This window comes from Ostrinia furnacalis, unplaced genomic scaffold (assembly GCF_004193835.3).
Source record: "Ostrinia furnacalis isolate ACB-3 unplaced genomic scaffold, ASM419383v2 OfSCF7584, whole genome shotgun sequence".
Classification (NCBI taxonomy): domain Eukaryota; kingdom Metazoa; phylum Arthropoda; class Insecta; order Lepidoptera; family Crambidae; genus Ostrinia; species Ostrinia furnacalis.
In genome coordinates, this window is record NW_021137823.1 from 383264 (window position 1) to 406246 (window position 22983).

The 22983-nt window shown below is 35.7% G+C and overlaps 1 protein-coding gene across 6 annotated transcripts in view; it reads right to left on the bottom strand.

The window, feature by feature from the left end:
* raskol (Ras GTPase-activating protein raskol) overlaps positions 1-22983 on the bottom strand; it is a 174585-nt gene that overhangs the window by 67527 nt on the left and 84075 nt on the right. Inside the window, exon 2 of one of the 6 annotated variants that reach the window (XM_028321903.1) lies at positions 13948-14177. The exons of 4 other annotated variants lie outside the window; for them this stretch is intronic. In XM_028321903.1, coding sequence (XP_028177704.1) covers positions 13948-14122 — 175 coding nt within the window. In that variant the 5' untranslated portion in view covers positions 14123-14177. Of the gene's footprint in view, positions 1-4100; positions 4489-13947; positions 14178-22983 lie in introns of those variants that run through there. One more of the 6 variants, XM_028321901.1, reaches the window with a different exon arrangement.

Here is a 22983-nt window from a genome sequence, read left to right on the forward strand (position 1 = left end):
AGAATTTAAATCAGGCAGAAGTTATTTTAACGTTCAAAGTGTTGCCTTTAAAAACTAAAGTTCTTTTTTTAAAACGTGCATAAAATATTGCAGCAGACTTTAAAACAGCCTAGAGTGCAGAATGAGTATTAACATAGTTATGGCTTTTCACCTACCATGCTCTACAAACTGGAGCAACGTGCGCTATAACGCACTCAACAGCAACATTTGTAACACCATTTGTATTATTAATTCTATGAACACATTTACAACGTTGCATTTCGCTGAAGCTTTCGCGTGAGTGAACTATGTTTTATGTCGTAAAACGAACAGTACTTTTAGGCTTAAATCCATGACGAAGTGCTAAAACGCACAATGAAACACGTTTTAAAGGTATTAGCAATTTATTCCACAATTTTTTCCCATGTGGTGAATAAACAAAATTGCAATTTCATGGGTTGTGTCACTATGACTATAAAGTTACACAGGTGGCATATCCATATAAGTTAGTATAGAGCCATTATTGAGTAGCTTACTAGAACTGAACCCAACCTGTACGTGTAATATACTATGTATTTCAAGAACACTGCCATCAAGCCATGACTGCACGCCAACATCCGGTGCCATAGGAACCGGAACTACGGGGGAATGACCGCGGTCGCTGACGCTTATAATTTGTTCCAAATATGAAATAACACGCCCTTTGTTCAAAAATAAACTTTATAACAATCTAATAAAGATGAAACTAAGAAAGTTACCGGTGACAGAGAATGTAGGTGTAGGCGATGACAGGGCTCCGCGAAAATTGACACCTAAAGTACCGTTCGAAAGCGTACTGCTTTTCAAAAGGGTAGTGCATGATAAATAACAACCTGCAAGCGAAATTTGTTATGCAAAATAAGGATCGAGGGTTACAACAATCACGTACAAGAAATATGAGTATCATAAACATATTGAAATCCATCTGTTACGTCACCTGCTGGCGGCAAAAACTCAGGTCAAGATTCTCAATTTTACAAAAAAGTTAAACCATCGTAAACAATTTACTAATTGGCCCAATTTCATAACAATGGCAGGTTTCGGCAGTAAGTTTTAAAAATATATTAAATGTAATTGCGTTGGCAACCCAGCTACCCAGATTGTCAACGAAGCTCTTGAAAGTAGGCGCTTGAACGAAAACCACTTGAATGGATTTGAACTCGAAAGAAAGTTTACGTATCCATCGTGAAAGACTTATTTAGCCATGGTGCCAATTCCATTGTTCCATACGCATTGACGTATTTACAATGACTAAATCAAAATATTTTCTTTAAAGAGACAATATTATTAAAAAGCTCATTGTTGCCATACTTGGAAAATTGTAAGTTGTTATTTTTAATTCAGAGCGTAACTTTTTTGCGGTTTAATTAATTACCTTAACAATATTTTAAATACTTGTTACTATAAGTCATCGACCCTATATTACGAGTAGGTAAAGATTTTCCAAATCGTGAGTTATCTTCATGCCCAATATCCTCATTTTCTCGCGGGGTAATCATGTATTTTAGATCTCATGTTAGATAACATTCCATTCCAATTAATTTACATTCCATGCTTCCATTCCACATCCATTAGGGCGATGCGGCAGTTTTTTCTTCTCTATCGACTTGAGTTACGTTTATTGAGCTGAATGTTCCCGAAATCCAGGATTATCCTTACGACGCATGTTCTCACGGCGCGTTATCGCTTTAGGGGAGTGACTACGACGATAACCACACTTATCTGTCAGTGCTACTTTCGAACGCAATTTATAAGGCGACTTTCGTCTAGTCTCAGCTTAGTTTTGATAATGATTTGTATGTAAAAAAAACTGTGGCAGACAGACAATTTTATAAAACTTATTTATATTCCAATAATAGCGTACATTCCAAAACGAGAATCCGCATTGATGCATTGAGTATCTGAGGACATCACAGGTAGAATAGTGCCTATTCGCAAAAAGTGTAACGCCTATTAAAATTCCGAAGAAGAAAGGTGTATCAACAAATCTTATGAATTCAATGTGCGGTGTGCAGCACGGAGGACGTGTTTGGGTTGACAAATGATTGAAGACATGCTTTAACGTTCCATTTACCCGAAGTCTGTAATTAGGGCTACCCGCAGTAAGTTATTTACAGATGTGCCCAAAAAAATCTGTTTCATTCCGCCCGTCATTGTGTAATACACAATTTCATGCCTTTTTTGGAGCATTACGTCAATTATTGTGATGCGTAACGTGATCGTGGAACTCCTTTTGAAACATCTAAAGGTCGAAAGTCCAACAGAATAAAGATAAAATGTTATCTGGTGTTTCCGAATTCACAAGTCCAAAAATTTATTGAGTTTCACGCTTTCAATTAGACAACCCTGTAGATAATGTAAACAGATTGATATTCTCATATTTGCAAGCGTACTGCTGCTGCATTACAACACACACGCATTTGATTTGCCACCGTTACAATTACTCAAAGTGGGCGATTTAATGAGTAAATATCATAAATTCATAGTTGACACGAAACGACTATACCAATCATCGAAAACAGGCTGTAAACATTGTATGCACTATAAGTAGCTGGCTGTGGCAGTTAACATTACGCAAACCGACAATGACGAATTTAAAGCTCTAGAAAAGTGGTACTCTTAACACAGAAAACGTAACTAACTTGAGCTTAACGAGTCAAGTGCAGATGACGAGGCACTCGAAAACAAAAAGTATTGTTTCTAGTGGAACAAAACCGGGTAAGCAGGTCCCTATTGTCCCATGGGCAGAAGGGAGTTGGATAACATTGTATTATGGCTCAGGTAGCGGCATGCGGGCCTGCAAGATGTCCCGGCATGTGCGGTGATTTGCCCAGCACCCGGCGAGGCAGATGCTTCCTCGTGGATTTTTTAACACGTAATTCAATATCGGGTTGCTCGCGCAGCTGACTTATCAAACAACTAAATTAAATTACCATGCCAAAATTTGCGTCGCACATGCGAGAACAGGATAAGATACACGCCTTTTTAGCTAAAGGAAAATGAGTCAATTTATCAGACAATACCAAATACAACAAGATTTCGACAGATGATCGTGTCTTTCGAACGAAATCACTGACTACGATGATTCATTCCATTATTGTCGTGATGGTGTGATCGTGTTAGTTAGCACGCTGAAACCGAAAGTTTGTGACGACTTTTTGTTCTGATCGTCCAAGAAAATGTATCGCTGAACATGACAAGTATTGTGGCAATGTTCAATAGGCACTAAACTCGTTCGTGTGGATCTAAACGGCCTTTTCATTGACGGCAACCGAACCGCGAAGCGCGGCCTCCAGTCACGCTGAATACCACCGAAAAGTTATTTCAGTTTCAGCATAGATATTGTTCATAAAAATCATTGTACTATATCTGAGAATGCTTGATAGATTCATGTTACTTATTGTTATGATTGAAAATTTGAAACCAATGTTCTGCTAAGTACATAGTTAAGATACAAACATCAACTTGATGACAGAACTCATTGAAATAATTTCTTAATCATTATGCTTTAATAATTTTACATCCCACACGACACAAGAAAGAGAATTTTAGAAAGCTGGTTTTTATGAGGAAAGGTAATTACAAAAGGTAATTGGTGTTTTGTTAGGCTTTTAATAATGCATTACGTTATGTATGCAAGCATTACTTTTTCACATCGCAATCAACTTTTATTAGATGTTTCTTGTTTGTATTCTTGTTATTTAATAAACAATGAGTGATTGTAAAGTTCCAACAATTGTGGTTAGTAATCTTACTAACTTAATTGAATATAAGTACGTGGAAATCACCCAGGGTGAGTGATCCATGCAATGCAAGTGACACACTGGGCGATCGTCTATATTTAGGTTCCCTTACACGGCGAGCCAGCGACGTGTGATACGAACGTTAGGGCCGATTGAGCCAATCAATGCGCTGTTATAATTGATTAATAACGGCACGTTGGCCACAGGGCCACTGTCAACGCAACGACCCTATAAATCTTGACATTCAAACAAAAACATAAACATCTCTCAAAAGTTCGCCTTAAAGTTCAAGCTTTCGTAACGCTTTATGTAACTTTCGAAAACTCTTTACAAACTTACATGAGCTTCTTTTGAACACTATTCGTTCGTTGCAAATCGAAAGTAAGAGGCTTAAAAGCTTTGTGTAATAAGTATTAAATTAAAAATCACATCGTAAGAGAGAACGGGGCACTGAACCAACACGGTTAACACTTGACAAGAGCGTTATATTTCACGAAACAAGCACAATGTGTGTTCAGGGTTTAGACGCAGACCGCGGAGTTCCTGTGCTTTGTGGCGACAGGACACTGACAGCGGAGTGAACTCGAGAACGTGACGTTATCGTGAGACGTAGCTACGCGCTACGATGTCCTAAAAGTTATGTCACTACGTACGTTGTTTATTTATATTTTCACTGCACGATACGAGTACGTTAGATTGTCGTTGGTGACGCGGACGACGCGCGCGCGACGCGGGCTGCTGGCGACTAGGGCTGTTTACCAACGCGCGGCGCGGCGCGGTGCACCCACCATGAATAACGCCCGCTTTCATATAAAAAACCCGGTGCGAGCGATAAGAATTATCATATCGCGGCAGGACTCCGAATTCCATGGGGCTCACGCCACCACACCTAACAAACGAAGTTAGCTAGTAATTTGAATATTGTGTTAATTAATTTTAATAACAATTCTACAAAACAATTACAGGCGCAGTGTAAACTGTTAAATATTTGACATTTGAAAATTATGAAAAAAAAATCAGGCGGTTATTTAGCGTTCATGATAATGTTATCATAAAAATTTCTTTTCGCATAATTATGTATGTTAACATTTGTATTTAGTAATTAAGGGAATGAATGACTGTAATTCACTTGGACAAACTGACACCGATAACTAAATGAGGGCACGCGTGTGCATTTACGATAATTTGGTAGTAGTTTCCTTTTCACTACGGGCATTGAAACAAGCGCGTTGGCATTTAAGTAATGCCGTACTTATGAGCTACAGTAGCACAGTGTTTTATTTTGGCTTAGAAGCGGACATCCTTGTTTTATTAATTCAATCGTTAGATATTGCTATTATGTATAAAATTGATGAAGGAAGTTGTATTTGTTTAGTTTCGAAGAAATATTCGATTTTGTGATTTTATAAAAAAAAACAGTTTTAGAAGCATATTTTCTAAAAAAAATACATTAAGTCAGAATTTTGTAAATAAATTTACCTATCACTATAACGTCTACCTTTATGCAAAAATAAATGGTTATTGCTGCAGTAATTTAGGAATTATTTAATAATTTATGATTTTCAGAAAATATTTTTTTCTCCGTTGTCCTAGAAAATTGGCAGCTATATTTACTTTATATTGATGCATGATATAATTATCTATAATACCTGAAAATATTACTTGCCTATCCAAAACTGTTTTTTTTATAAAATCACAAAATCGAATATTTCTTCGAAACTAAACAAATATAACTACTAGTTCCTTCATCAATTTTATACATAATAGTAATATCTAACGATTGAATTAATAAAACAGGGATGTCCGCTTCTAAGGCAAAATAAAAGACTGTGAGTAGCAAAGACGATACTTGCCATAAGGTTGTAATTTGAAACTGGATAGCCACGCATTACGATGCGAAAGTAGAGCCCTCTATCTAAATTACATGATTATACCATTTCAACGAGATCTTCGAGTCGGTTGTCTTACAACACAATTAAGGCGAATGAAAATAACACTGTCTATTAATGCAAAGGGAGTCGTATAGAAGGCACCGATTTGTTTATACGTTGGTGATTTATCGCGGCAAACGCCGGAACAAATGTATAAACATTGCTTTCCTCGGCTATAATTAACATATACCTAAACAGAATAAAAGCCCGGCTCCGACAGTCTGGTGTAAAAAGGAAAACGAAGATGGAACTGGTGGGCTTAACCCGCTGACTCACGGAGGACCTAATTGTACGTGGGCCAAAGATAACGTACCCGATATGAAATAAATACAACTAGAGAAAGTTATTCTACAGGTGAAGCGATAACCATATCACAAAGTGCGGAAATTACAAATAGTCTGTTCTCAAAATCTAGATACAGGACGATTATATTTAGAACATAGCTATTGTTCTCGTTAGGCAGAACATTGACGCATAAAAAGCTCATAAACATAGAAAATGAAGGTTAATTTCGCACAGTGGTTCCGCGTGCGCGGCCTGATTTTGAGTTCCGTGCCAAAAATATGATTCCCGCAGTAAACGGCAATGCAGATGTGCCATTTCACGGGTACGAATTGTGACATGCCCGCGTTTTACAAGGCACAGTGGGCACCCCTCGTGATATTTTCTGACATTTTGTGTATGACTTCGAATCATGTTTTGACATTTACAAAAATAGCATTTTAATATTCAGTGATAAATATGACGTGACGACTTTTTATAACAAAATTATTCGTATGTAACAAATTAAAAAAAGACTTGCGCCCAACAAACGTTACAAAACAATAATTAATAATATTATCCCTAATTAATGGGTATCATTTTACCGATTCATCATAAACCGTATCTCAACATTTATTAATAGACGTTCATAATTAATAATTGCTTCAACGGTGATTATCACTACAACAATAACATGTAGCTCCACCGATGTAACAATAAATACATCCATATGACATAATCACTTACAATACGTCTCAAATTAATCATAACAACTTCCACTAATTGAATATCAATGATATAATAGTTATAATTGCTAGTACAACAGCAGATATAATATTTCAATTAATAAGTATAAAACATCTAAGCCTTTAACTATAATTGAATCAATTTGACTACGCAATATTCTTTTTTAGGTATAAGTGGTGCAATATTTTGCTATAAACAACATTCATAATATTATTTATGTGGAATTTTAAGTTTAAACATGTTTTTAACAGAATGGTAAAGCTTTAAGCTCTCTTAAGGTTGTAAGAGAATATTCGATAAAAAAACGCAATTAGTGCATAGTTGAGTTGATAACTAGATACATCAAGACCTTTTTACCCTTATGTTGTTTCAAAGAATTCAGGATTAACCATAGTTTTTTTTTTGTTTTTTTATTTTTATTTATCGTTGAAAAAAACAGTACATTATAATATATTATCGATAGACTATAAAAACCACTAGGATTTATTCTTAAGTTTACGTTTTAAGTTCTTAGTTCCAAGTCCATATCAATTTACAGACAGTTCCAGAAGTTTTCACGCCCACATCACGCGTTTTATATCCCGCGGTGATGCAGTTCAATTCGACGTGGAGTTTAAACAGAGGGACGGTTCCAAACGCGCCGATGTGAAAATAACTTTGTAAACAAACTGGACTACAGCTTGGATGTGTGTGGCTATGGTTGCCAGGCGTGCGGGATTTTCAGGATTTCCCCTAAATATATAATGTAGTGTTCAAATGTGTTGGCGATCGTAACAACTGTGCTTAATTAGCTTTTTTCAAACCCGTGAGTATTTGTTAAAACCATGTGAGTATTTCACTATTGAAGCTCATAAAATCTGACATGAGGATTGTTGTATCTTATTAGGACATAATAAAAGAAGAAAAAGAATATAATGTGCATAATTTTTGATGAAGCTACGATAAAATATTTACTTAAAAAGTTTATTTACACGAGACGTTTACAGTTACACTAGGTTTAAGTCATTTAGTAAGACCAAGTCCAATCAGTCAAACTAATCTAGTATACCTACTTTTTATTAAAAACAAAACATACGTGCAATATTTTTTCAAATGTAGCCCGTTATACTGGAGACTGTACCTTTTGTATCCCTGAAAATTACATCCACGTAGTGACCCTAGCGGACGCGTCGTAACGGTGCAGTGTGCAGTGTGCAGCATCCGGCCACCGGCTGCCCGCAAAAGTATCGAATTAATCAGCCCTTCACAGCCGTGAGATAAACCCAGTAATGTTCGTACTTCGCCGCGCAATTATCATAATGATGGGAAACTATTTAGGTCAGGTTTTGTTCGTTAACTCGTACGGGTTCGCTCGTTATTTACTCACGGAATAAAGCGATAAATTTGAGTTTTTGTTACGATAACTGTTGCTGTCATACCCGTCTGTCTGTTCTACATATCATACATGAAATGTCTTGGAGCGTTGTATAGTCATCTCCATACAAATGACTCTACCACACGCCTTCGTAACGCACGCCGTACTATTACAGTCAAAGAGTATTATTTTACACTATATTAATATTTGATATATTAGTTTATAAATGAATACGTTATTATGAACTATCGGACCATATGAAATGGCTTTAATTTAATCAACGTGAACCATGATTAAACTGTAACAACTTTCATTACTAGATTACTACCCGCGCTGCAGCACAAAGGGATTTTAATTAACCAGATAAGCGCTTTGTTAACAGTTTCAACGCCAATATATCTCACTAGCGGAAGCTAACAGCGTATTTTCGATTGTGTTTTCTGAGTGGGCTTTCGGCATCGAATGAAAATACGAAAAGGCTTGTTCCATGAACAAGTATACCCGTGTATCTGTTACGGTTAATGTGATAAATTGAAAATTATTAATAATAACTGGTTATTATGAATAATTACCGACAGTCGCGGTAAAAATGATGAATGAATCACATTTAACAGTGATTATTTAATAATTCAACCTTAGTAGGTAACAAATTTCATAAAAGAGAACAACATCTTGTGTACGTGCTCGTGTACAACCAAACTTTTGAACGTTTGGATATTGGCATAATGAGTTTGGAATGTTTCTTGCATAATATTACTTTTCCATGATGCCCATAACATTAATGTTTTGATTTAAAGTGAAAATAGGTTAAGGTGCGGCGGGGGTGGCCCTTGGGCCACACCTAAGCCGCCTATTTAGTTTTATACACACTTAAATGACCTTATATTAATCACATTTACCAAATCATGCGGTAATTATTCATAATAACCGGCGATTATTCATAATTTTCACATTTATCACTTTGACCGTAACATATCCACGATAAACTTTATTATGGTCAGTAATTACATTTACCCAGAAGTATTAGCATTTAAAATACTGATAACGATCTTTTGTAGACCTTCTTACACTTTCACCAGCCTTTATGCGCTTCCCCCGTTGTTCTCCAGATAAAATCAAGACGTTTTCCAAATTCACCAGTGTATAACGTTTAGCCAAATCTCAAAAACCAGCGCGGAAGTAGCGGACCAAAACAGCGGAAAACAGAAGCATTAAGATTGCCATCTTGAGTTTATGGAATGAGTGAAGGAATCACTTAGGCGAGATTGAGCTGGTAACACTAATTTGTAATGCTGAAAGTGAGACCGTTCATTACAGAACGCAACTTTATAAGTTAGGATACTACGGTGTCTAAAATGTGCTGGGCCATTTTACTCATGAAAAATCTTTCAGAATTTAAACATTTTCCTGAATTGAAATTTCATCAGTCCCATCCGGTAATTTGGACCAAATTACTTTATTAACGATTCTGTTCCGTCTACGGATGCATAATGACAAAACGGCAACAAATCACAGGTCATGCTCTACATGATGATATAATACCAATATACTCGTATAATTTACAACAGTCCAGTAAAATTGCCACATACGAATATTACATAATAACATTTTTGTATCGAGTATTCAGGTCTATGTTTATAAGTTACTTTCAACTTAGAGACTAGATCGAAAATTGTGAGTTTATTTCCTTTCACCCGACGAAGTTATTTATTTTTTAGGAAAAAAAAGTAACGTTAAACATTATGGGTATCATTCAAACTCTATGGAAAAATAGCGTGTTGATAACTCATAAAATGTTGAATAGATTGGTGGGTGATGTTCTCTAATATCAAAATTCAATCAACATCAATTTAATACTATTACATACCAAGAATCTCGATAATACACCGAAAAAATCAGAAACAGCAGACTTACCTGAAACAAGAAACATAAATTATGAATTTTATTTATTTACACATATAAAAAGTAAATACATAAATATAGTGTTCTTATCAAGAAGCATTCTTTACCAACATTGGTCATACATAAATAGCTGTACATACTTCTATCAGACTATAAATTTTGTTGCAAAATAACCCCTATTAAAACGACATAAGATGTGTGTGTTTAGCTTGTCGTCTTTACAAGTGATGCATTCAGTATTTGCATGTATCCGTCTGCCCAAAAAGGGTCGCAAATGTTGGCCCGAGTACGCCGTGACTCAGGGCCTAATGAGTGCTGAATCATTGTTTTCATCGGCCTTAACGCCCCGGCTCTAATCATTCAATACTGCAGACATGTTAAGGCCACTTTATTAATAATCTTCTTCAAATACTCTACCTCGAGTTAAGTGATGGTTTATGGTTATAAGAACATAATGTGTATAGATTAATTACTTAGGTAGAACGATATGACCGACTCTGCAGTGAAAGTTGTAAAAATATTTTGTTGTAAAAAAGTTGTAAAAATGTTGACATATATTGGGACAAAAAATTTCGCTTTCTACAAAAAATAAATTAGAGGAAATGTATGTAATAAATATAAAATAATATCGCTTGGCAATTTAGACATTAACCTACAATGCTTTCTTGTATTAAAACACCGTACAGCACTTCTGAGCAATGATGCTCTAAGAAGTGCGTGTGACAGTAAAAACTATGGGAATTCAGTAATTATCGGCTTCCAAGCGTAGCAAGCTTTTTTACAGTACACGATTTCTCTTCCATGTCTAGAATTAGTGCTAGTTTCTAATCTAGATTGACTGCTGGTTCAACTAGATCTACTTCTACTTAAAAAACCCACACTTTTAATTGTGTCAAGAAAGTCGTTATCATAGCATTAATATTGGTATTGTCTTTTATTGATTGTTACAGGTTATTATTTAACAGGTTACTAACTGTAATTATCTTACAGGTTACTTGAAAAATATCTGAGTATTGAGCTGTGTTTTCTAGCTTGATTTTTTTTAAAGAAAATACTTGCGTTGGCGGCTTGTAATACCCTCAAAACGTGCATGAAACAAAATAAATGAATGTGCATGAAATACATTTCACTGTCAAATGCATAATGAACGTCCGCCATAGACGAGGCTGGAAGACAATGGCGCAGCATGTCGTGACCTTAAAAGATAAAAGAGTTTCGGTGACGTCGCAGTTCCGAGTACGCCTCGATTTGGCACTTCTCGCGACAAAGACAGGAGCTTATTGTCCGTGACACGACATGCTCCACGGATTTCAGCACTCCGTAGCAAATAAGCTGTGGGTCTAGACAAAGTGCAAATCATAATCGCAAACCAGTCTAAAAATGGTCGAAAAGCCCCTTTTTTGTATGGAGTTTTGACGGATTCGATTTTCGATTCGATCAAAAAGTGCGTTTTGTCTAGGGGGGTTGGTTTGTTGTGCCGACAATAAGCAATAATTTGGTAGGTTTTTGTAACGACATAGGCACTTATGACAAAAGGCAGTGATACTAGGACTTCTCTTATACAAATAGTTTAAACAACTGACAAAATTATATTTCACAGAATGTTACCGAAGTAGCCTGATGATTACAAAATTAATTTCACGCACCATAAACAACAGCACTTGCTAAATACGCATAATATGTTTTAAATAATTGTATATCGCGTAATACGAGTGCATGTAATTTCAATGGAAATTTTATTTATTTACTGAGAAAGAGAGTTTTAAAATAGTTTTTTTTTTATATACACAACGAGGAAGCTCTTGGCCTGTATCTCACCTGATGGTAAGTGACGATTACATAAACACAATATAAATAATAATATTATGTACCTCAATGAATTTATGCTGATTAATTAGATGCTTAATCACAGGAGCTTTTATAAGTTACATAAATAAAACAAAACTTATGACTTGAAGAATCATCCAAGTCTAGTCGGACTTTACAAAACAGTTTCTTTTTAATGTCTCTATGTGCATGTATGCATAAAAACTTTGTAAAAGAAACAACTACAACTTTAAGGCGCATTTTGCAATCAATCCCCAAGGAGTGCATGTCTACAGCAGGCCGATGGCACACAACTGGGTCAAACCTGTAAACCATTTGGCTTGCGTGAATGGCGTTTGTTTTGCATGTGTTCTTGTGTATACTAGCTTATACGAGTATACATGCATGTAAACATGTTTTATATGACACACTTTCCAGAGAATTTTAGTTCAGAAATGACTTTCAGTTCCAGAATAGTAATATAAACAATCTTTAGTACAAAAGTTTTGTGTAAACCAGAAGTTACCTAGTTGTAAAAGTTGACATTTCCTGTGTAATCAACCATGCAACTCAGTCATTCGGGGAAACGAGTTCTGGTATCGTAGCTTCGTAGGTTAATGCCGTAACACTACGAGAATAACAATAAGGAAATATTTTGCCATTATGAACCCCCATATTAGAAATGATTCCATTACATGTTTAATTCCAATTACATGGTCTTTGTTTACCTATGTAGGTACGTGAATGTTTGTGTCTATTTCACTGCGGTTTAATGATTAAGCTGCATTGCCGAGTATTTCAGGATATTACTAAGAATCCTTTAACAAATTGGTATTTGTCAATGTAGTCACAATGTTGTGTTCTTCATACAAACAATCTTGCAACGGACAGATTGCATCAAGCCCTGTTAGGTTAACTTAACATTTAGATGACATCATGAAATATCATTTTTACGGTGTTTTATAGCGCAAAGTGAGGAAATATTCTCTTTGTTGTAGGTAAATGCGCAGCAATTAGTGTATTTACGTAAACACGTGGAAACTGTGCCGTGGGAGCCATATTGTCTGCCCGCGGATAACAGTCAGTCGTTTCTTTTATATAGCCTGCTCATTGTTTTAATAAAGAGGATTGCTTCACGGGAGTGCCAAGTAGTGTCCTTTCAAGCTTCACTTACAGACAAAGACTATTGTTCTCAAATAAGGACCTTAAAGCTGGAAACGTCAGCGGAACAAGCACTTGATTATAAAGTTATGATTAATTCAAAATCCAGAATATTCTCTACGTCTCTAAAATCATTTGAATTGAACAGAATCAATTATGCAGTTTAAAAATAACTCTACATGGAAAAATAATATAAATAATCGCACCTCTAGCTATGAGCATTTTTAAGGTGAATTAATAAAAATAAAAATCTTTTGCATCAGAAATGGTATTCCACTGGAAAATTATATCTTGTTAATCATGACTGAGATAAAATTGTGCTCATTTGAATAAGAAATCATAACGAATATCACGATTTTCATGACATTGAAGTTCGCCGTCCGGGCCTTTGTGCCGCGGTCACGGAGCGGTCCGCAGAAATGTCGTTGAGATTAACCTTATTTAGAGGGCAGGCACTTTTGTTGTGGTCGGTATCATAAACACAATGCCATGAATCATAATTTTCCCACAATTGAAGAGAGGCATTGACCACTCGCTATTTGTTCGTTGAAGATCTCCTGATTTTATTGTGTCCCTTGATGTACAAATTTTCCTGTGCATTCACTTACGTAGAGTAGTCACTTACTATGGCATATTCTACGGAACCAATATTATTATAAAAAATTCCTACAGTTTGTTTCTCTATCCTAGATAGCGTAGGTAGGTATTTAAATCTACTACACACAATGTCACGGAATAATAGGAATAAAAATTCATAAATGATAGTTACAAAGTTTATCCAGAATGTTAAAAAATATACAAAATTAAAATCCTAATAAAAAAAAGCTGCAATCTACACCACCACCAAAAATCCTTCAATTTTAGAATAACAACATAAAAGACATTGAGGAATCAGATAGAAACACAAGTAAAACATATTACTTATTAAAAAAATGTTTTAAAATAAATCAATAAATGAAATGGTTTTAAAACTTTCAGCACACATCAGCTACTGCCATCTAGCGCGGAGTAGCGGCATACTTACATGCTCGAAGCGCGTCGAGAGATGGCGGGAGTGTAGCCGCGCTGCCTCCTTGCATCGCCGCTAGGGCGGCGTACGACTCACGATCACATGGTATCACTTCACTGTATTTTCTTTTTCTATGAACTAGCGCCTTCCACATCTTGAATTTCGTCTTTTTTGGCCTTTGGAGACTCATTCACATTGTTTTACACACTTTTCATTGAAACTTTTGTCTATCTTTGAAATTATTTCTGCAGAAAATGTAAGAAAGACTTCGTAAATTGTGCACGATTTTTATTGGTACATTGATAGCGTCGGAGGGTCAATAGAGTAGGTGCCGTCAATTGGCAGATAAATCAGTGGGCATCGTTGCAACGAGATCTAACGATACTCAATGAAGAAATAGGGGCGCTGCCCTCAGCGCTATCGCTTACACGCTTTAATGTTGTGTTCATAAACTATGTACTTAAAATCATTTATCTCGTTATTACACCATACTGATATATGTATTATTAAATGTATGTATTTCACTGTGGCGAATATAGTATACGTAAGGTAAGATCTTTCTTTAGATCCATCTCTACATCTTAATTCAAGCAATATAAAATAAATATGATCTCTCTAACTCTGTAGGTTGCCCAAAAAATTAATAAAAAATAAGTACCTATGTCTAAGGGTAATTTGAACTAACAAAATACATGCTTACTGCACCTAAATAACACGAATCACGGATAATAAGCCACCTAAACTATAGGATGTTGATTCCGGGGCAAAGAATCAAAGGATGCGTCTCTACACGAGTGGGCTACAAATTACTGTTATTATAACAATGTGGCTAACGAAGCGCACGTCACGTTCTCTACGGCTGGCATCTGGATCATATAACAGTCCGTGACACTTACAGCAATAACTCACAGGTACATTACTGTTTTTGATAACGATATGGTGTGCCAGCACCTTATAAGACAGCCACCACTTATATACGGTAAGTGCTTTCGAGACCCCTTCACTAGTGCATCAATATTAAAGGATACAAAAATGTTAATGAGCTTCAACAAAAAATAATTTATAAGCATTTACCGTTGACGGCGATACAACGGAGCAAATCGGTAACCAACCTAGACGATACGGTAAAATCGTTGCAACCAATTAACCTATACACCTAAAATCTGTTTTTGTTTTCGATTTTAATATACCATTAAGCATTTTTTAGTTAACAGTTAATAAAGAAGGTCAGCTGGAACCACTCGGTAGCCGTCAGAGCTGGAGCCTTGCCAGCAGATCTCTAATTAAAATCTTATGTGATAAAAATCGCTGTATTAGCTATAAAAACTCGAAATTCTCACAAGTAAATAAATGACGGTCAAAATGTTCGCAGAAAATGTAATTAATTTTCCATGTTCAAAGATTGTACAAACAATTTAATGTCTTTTTCTTGCACGCGATAATTGAAGACAATGATGAGAACATTGCATTTGGCCAAAAGTTGAGTCATTGTCGGCATTATTCGATAAGAATACTACACTATGTAAGTAATGATTTTATTTTTACCTCTATAATTTGGATGGGAAATAAGTTAACAATAATTACTCAAAATTTGTGCTTCCGACTAACGGAATAAACAGCCGACATCAAAAATTGCACTTCGTTTCAGTTAATTCAATTAAAATGTCTTGGCTAGCGACATTATAAGCTTACTATTCAAATACTTTTAATGTGCCAAATAGATAAGAGGACATCTTGAAATCCAAAATACTTATTAAATATCACAATAATAAATATTGCGGTAGAATTTGTTACAAATTATTAAATAAATAAAGCTGCTAAGACTTAATGAACTGAAACGTTTTGTTTTCACGTAATTGGAACAATTTGTAAACCAGAAGAAAATTGGGTGTAGTCAATAAGCGTAACTTGTTGCGCAGAACCCGCTAACTCCATAGAGTTACTGTCAGCGCCTTTGCGTCATGGGCTTGTGTCTTAATTTGCCATTGTTCTTAATGTTGGTCTGACTGGCCAAACACTGGCCACCACATTGACGCCCGAACATTGTTTGCATACAATAGAGTAAATCATAACATAAGGATGTGCAATGTAGGAATAGGGATACAGTAACCGTATCCGAAATATATTAAAAACGTCCGATGTGGCAATAGATTTGACTTAAAAGAATGTTGGTATATAAATAACCAACATTCATAGCACAACGACCACCTGTTTAATACTTCGGTGATTATGCAGATAATAGAAAATCAATCGCCTCCAGCCCAGACAACGCAGTTATTAATTTATAATTTGCAACCGATAATAGAAAATTGAATCAATCAACTTCGATATTTCATTGAGAGAACCCTTCAAAGTAATAGTTTTAACGAATAGCATCAATTTAAATCCATTCAAGTACCTTGGGAAATAATTGTAAGGAAAAACGCTACAATTGTAAGGAAAAACGCTACGCTACTACGCTTTAAAACGATAAACTAATAAATTGATCGAAGATGATAATAAATATATTGAAAACTCCGTGGCTGACCTTTAAGTCGGCCGTTTGGTGTAGTGGTTCGAAACGGACTACTATTCCGGAGGTTGCGGGTTCGATTCCCGCACAGTACAAACATTTGTGTGCATGAACATATTTGTTTGTATTGGACTGGGTGTTTTCTATGTATAATAAGTATGTATTTACAAAAAAAAAAAAAAGTATTTAAGTATGTTTATATCCGTTCTCTAGTACCCATAGTACAAGCTTTGCTTAGTTTGGGACTAGAAGCGCAGTGTAAAATGTCCAAGGATATTTATTATTTATTATTATTAATTATGAATCATTTGCCCACGTCTTATTTAAAAACCCTGCGCCTTCATTAGATGATAAAGAGGTTATTGTATCCGAATCTTAATGAAGGAACATCATTGCAGCCCAAAGGTGATTCAACGGGAAGTACATTACTTGGCGGTCGGAATAACCACTTGCAAATTTTTATCTGTCATTAATATAGACGTAGTTTTAAATTATGTGTGGGGAAAAAAAATGAAATTCAAAAACAAAAGAAGAAAAGAAATGTCATTTGCTCATGATCAACAAAACGAAATCGATCGAGATCAATAAGAACGATTACTTTGTTTATTAGCTTTGAACAAAAATCGCCAAAACAAAGAGAAATGGATTATCATGAAACAATGGGATTTGAAAGATCAATTTCACTTGCACCCACATAATAGCATGATGGTTCAAACAATGGCAAACGCAGTGCTTAGGCATAACAAAGATATAATTTCACATTTTTCAAACACTGGAACGCAGTGAAATTGACATTTATGGCACCTCATTCTTGCATACATATTCTTGCATTGTCTCTATTTTATTTAAAAAATCTGGGAAAGAATTCTTATTTTACGATCAATTAGGAATTGTTTCGGTGGTATACGGAAATAACTTAGAAAGACAAATCCACTTTCATCCAGGAATTAGTTCGTCTATTAAATAGAGTTTTTGTGGAAGATAAGCAATAAGGAAAGGGGACGCATAAAAGATCCCAATACGATGTAGAGCGCTACGCTTACGCGAATGTTTGTGAGGATGATGCTTGTTACTCTTACACGCAAAAACTACTTCATAAGTGCCACTTGTGGTCTAAACTGAATAAATATTATAGTTTTTTTTTATACAAACGGATTGATGAAACTTTGCATTATTATTGTTTATACATCAGAATAACACATAGACTATCGGTGACAAACTGAACGGGGGAAGCCGCGGGCAAAAGCTAGTCTATACCTACGTAGTCTATGAAAATATATTGTATCTAGTAAAAACTAATAACGTAATATTGACGCGAATAACTATGTACGTTATTACTCATCGGAGCGCCCGCACACGTGAAGGCGTAAACCATCCTGCCCACACAAAGTTGCATCAATCACTAAAATAACCTTTAGTTATTAATTTAGGTATCATTCACCAAGCTTGAAAACAATACTATCCGGAAAGACGTTAATAGTATCTGTAATCACTGGAGAATTAAGTAAATCTTCCTGCCAAACAAAAACGAAACGTGGATGTTCGAAGCGCTTATCCAATTGAATAACATCACTGATCGGAGTAATTATTTCGATTAGATATCGATTGCATGGATTCAGTCATATTAACCGATTCTGCACTCCTAAGACTACTGAAATAGCTCTATTTCTATTTAAGTTGACCTTACTTGATCGGAATCTCAAGTTAGCCAGTTATTCAAACTCTACCCACTAGTATGCATCATGGATTCTCGATTTTTCTCAATTTTTGCATCTCAATTTAAAATATGTTGCTTTCCATTCCTGACGAACACAGATCTATTGCGCCCACATGCTGTACCGACTTCCGGGAAAGCCTTTCACAGCATTTTCCTGTGACTTTCGAGCAATGACTTGCGGAAACCTAGTAAAGTTAACTGGAACTTGATGTATTGCGTGGGCAAGCTGAGGCAAGTTGATCCAGGCTTAAATCCAGATTGCAGGGTGGGAGTGGGCTGTGGGCGGCACTGCCGTAGTTAACAAAGCTTAAAATAAACTTATTCAATGGAATAAATATTGATGTTCGAAAAGTTCTAAATGAAGCTTGAAGTTGATTTTGCAATTGAGATTCTGGAGGATTCTGGCGATCGATTCGTAAGAATTTATTGACTTTCAAACTACTGAATTCAAGATTTGATGAGCAGTAAGAGGTTTACATAACTATGTTTATAATATTTATCCTATTAGAAGTTACCTATGGATATTCTATGTTTATTTTATAACACGTTTCATGACACGCTGAATCAAACATCCTTCCTTATGTTATCTTATGTTTACTAAAAGTTCCATAACTATGACAACGTATCTAAATAGCTAGGAATTGGCTAGGAATTGTTGAAATAAACAGAAACTATTCAATCAGGTATAAAATGAAGAAGGATTAACAACCTTATAGTTCATTTAATAAGGTTTTCATTAATCTATTTAGCATCAATTTCATATGAAGTATTGTAAACATTACCTCTCAGTATACTTAATCAACTTATTTTTATTGACAATTTACTATATCTGCTGACCTCGAAACTATTCTAAAGATATACGATGGTGTTTTGTTTTTAACAGCCCACGCGCGTAATGCCGCGAACAGAGTCTAATTAAAATAAAGGATAATACGCAACCGAGCGTTACATATACCGTTAATAGCCTTACTAATTGCGATAACTAGCCTGTCCTCCGCATTAACCTTGTGTTAGTCATCAATGCCTGGGCTATGGTGATGGCTGTCAGGTGGCAAACTGCCAGCGACTGTGTACACGGTGTATACGGCACATCACAGTTGGTAACCGGGAATAATAGTACGTAATCGCTTTTACTGCGGATATAACGAGAAAGAATAAACCGGGAGCAGATTACGTCGCTGAGGAAAATAGAATTAAGGATCGGGAAAAACAAAAGAATCGAGATAAACGCAAACAACATCGTATGTGAAATCCACAGGTTCACCACTAATTGTTGTTGTAACATGTGTGTTGTTACACATGTGTTACGATAGTGTAAAAAAGTTATTTAGTTTATCCCTTTAAAACACTAATCAGAAGAGATTCGGATAAACCGTTACGCTCGATGATTCATTACAATAAGTACAATGCGAATTTAACTTAAGATTGTTAAGGAGAATATTTAATACCAAGACACGTTAGAGTGACATCATGCGAACACACCTATCGAAATACATTAACTTTATAATGAGTTTCGTTCTGTATGAATTGTGAATTTACTTTGAAAATCAACAAGAGTGAATGTATAGGATATGAACAAAAAATTATAGAAACTGTAAAAGCTAACGAGAGCTCTATCGTACTACAAACCATGCATTGTGTATTTTAAAACCTATTACCAAAGCTCAATTAGTGCTATCAGTTTTCACTCTACTAATTGACTCATTAACACCGATCGATTGCGCTCTCCATGTCTTTGGAGCGTACATACGAATTAGCAAATAGGCGGTTACATATCTAACACCAGCTACTATAATGTGCTTGTTAGTTGTTTAGTTGTTCTTCGGGTGCCTCCCAAGCGTATCGGCTTGCAGAACACGTGCGGACGGCGCGAGCGCACGTAACACACACGTCTTCCAACAAAAACATGCCCTCCACATGCTTATAGTCGCTCTAACTGCTAACCACTGGCTAATGTGCCTGACATCAATTTGTAATTTAAACGATCTTGTGTGTAGCCGCCTTTGTGGCTCCAAATGTCAAAGGCATCGGAAACTCTTTGTTGGTTTGGCAACGAGAATTGTGTGATGATGTGCGGTGAGGAGAACGACTCTACCTACCTACTTAATTCTAACTCAACGGTACTTGTCAATAAGCACAGTAAGAGAGAGAGAGAGAATTTTATACAATCAACAAAGTAATATCGTTCTATAATGTCTATGTTTACATGTTTACAAAATGTAAGATAAATTCTCCGGTAATTAAATCACGCGTGGTCTATCGAAGTCTCCAAGGTGAATCCAAGGGTTCTTGCTCATTAATATTTGACTAGATAAGGAGAATGCGCGTCATTTATACGATTTTATCGCTTCTGTCGAGACGACTTGCGACGCCTCATAATCATAATATCATGATATGTGCATGTCTGCTATATGAACACATACTTAGAACGTCGTTAGAGATACGAGGTCTCGCACTTGTCCAAACAGTGCTCCTTAAATGGTCCTGCGCCACATTGAGCCATAAAATGTTCCTATACAATGGCTTTAAAGCGACACAAATGTGGCCTTGGCATCGTTATCTGTGACCACCGTCTGCTTGGCACGATTTGTTATAATTTTCACGGTAACGCTAAATAAAGCTAAGCTACTTGAAAATGAATCTTTAGAACTGTAGTTACCACCGAGAAAAGCGTTACTTCTCAAAGAGTATGTATAAGAATGTTGGTTTTGTTCTGTTGTTTAATTTAAACAATCAACCCTCCTAATTTCTAATCGCTCTAATTGAGTAAAATTAAAACTATGTTAAAGCATAGTAAGAGTAGTGTAGGTACTACTCTTATTTGCGGGAGTTAACTTCATGCGGTTTCTTACTAGGTATGTCAAATTTTAATTACTTCTATTCTCTATTTAGTTAATCTTTCCTAGATTACACTTGATATTTTTTCAGTCAAAACCCACACCAATACTAAACAAACGACAAAATAACTAAATAAACAATATTGCTAAGCCAGCGTGAAGACTGCTGAAAAAGTCGTGGTTATTATTGGATTGTGTACAATACACTTATTTCTCTATTTTGTTGGGATTCGGACCCAACGCGCATAAGTTGGGAAGCACATTACGATTTCCATTTCACGCTTGTATAAAATCACGGTTATTTTTTTCTCGTTCAACATTTGGTATTGCTTTGTAGAGAAATGAGATTAACAGATAAATCATTCTAGTGTTACCAGCCATCAAGTTTTAACAAATAATTTTACTAGGAAAAAACGTCTTGATAAACTTAAATTCTCATTACATAAACTATGTTTTGAAACCACTTCAACACTAACGACTTTCTGAAAAAAGCTTCTTCATAATTTTATCATACAAAAAGACAATATACCTTCAAGTAAAATTAGTTTTCAGGTCAGTAATTTATTTCTTCTCTACTGTACAACTTTTTTCTACATACTTCACTCTTAACAATGCTTACTTTGTAATGTTAACAGTACTATATGGCCAGCTGTATGTGGGCTCGTTACACATACAAGCATGGAGATGCACGTGTTGCTTATCTAAGCATATCCACGGCACTTGGCAGGATTCCGTTTTCCCCTCCGGATTTGACGAGGGGTGCCTAGGTCATTCGAGGGGCTGCAGTAATGCCTAATGCATTACGACAGGGGTTTGTATTAGGGCTGCAAAGGCAGTCATTGTCTCCCTTGCTGATATAGCTACTATTAGAATTCACGAGATAAAAAAAAGTTACGCTACTTTTTTTTAAAGACTCTCACAAAACTTCTGAGTGGCACAAAACGTCGCACGCGTATCTCACGTCTAGTCAGAATTGCCATCTGTCATAATCTTGACAGCTCCGACAGCCACCACAGATCGTAAAATATTTCGAAGTTTCACTCTAAAATTAGGTACTTTAAATACTTCCAAACGAGAAACCAATCGACTGTGTAATAAGCCTAGTTGAAAATTAATGTATTCATACTATTTCTTTCCATTCCATTTCACTATTTTTAAAATCTTATTCATCATTAACACTTTATCTTTACTAGGCAATCTTTTATTTAGGTGCAAAACATTTAACATTTTCGAAGTATTCATTGAATTTTTCGGATGACACTCACTCGTTCGTTTGTAATCATATTCCGTAAAATTAAAATTCTTCAATGATGAGTTACTCTCAAACCAGTTGTTGAAATCCGTTATTGTGTTCGTGGACGTGTTTAAACTCAAGATTATATCACAAGGTCAAGTTGAAACCAATAAATAAAATGCTTAGGTACAACATGTTTAACGATTTTTTAATTTTATTTTACTTCCAAATATTATGTATAAAAAAAGAAATTATTACTTGTTTTCTGCAGCAAGTAGTTACTTTCAATCATTCTTTACATTAATTTCCGATGTCTATATTGGTAGAGTCATATCACTCACAGGCATGGTGTTCTCATATTATAATGCCTGACATTAGCCTTTCTAAATCTAGATTTCTAGATCTTTTACATAAACAACGACATACATTCTTAACACTATGTGGAAGCTTTTTAATATTTCAACGTTCAATTTAATTGAATACAACGAACCTCGAATATTGGAGTCCAATGCAAATTAAGACTAATTGTATGCACAATGCGTTCAGCAACCCTGCTCATATAACGCGGCGAGGGGCGCGTGCAATTTAGGCGTCCCTGCACAAGCCACCCTACTAATAAATGCACTCGATTATTTACGCAGCATTCGTTTCATTACACAGGCTGCCCGACGGAATTCAATCACTACTGGCACATCGAGCGGAATGTGGCTGGAGTTGACTAATGAACTAACTAATTTTAGAATAAAGATAG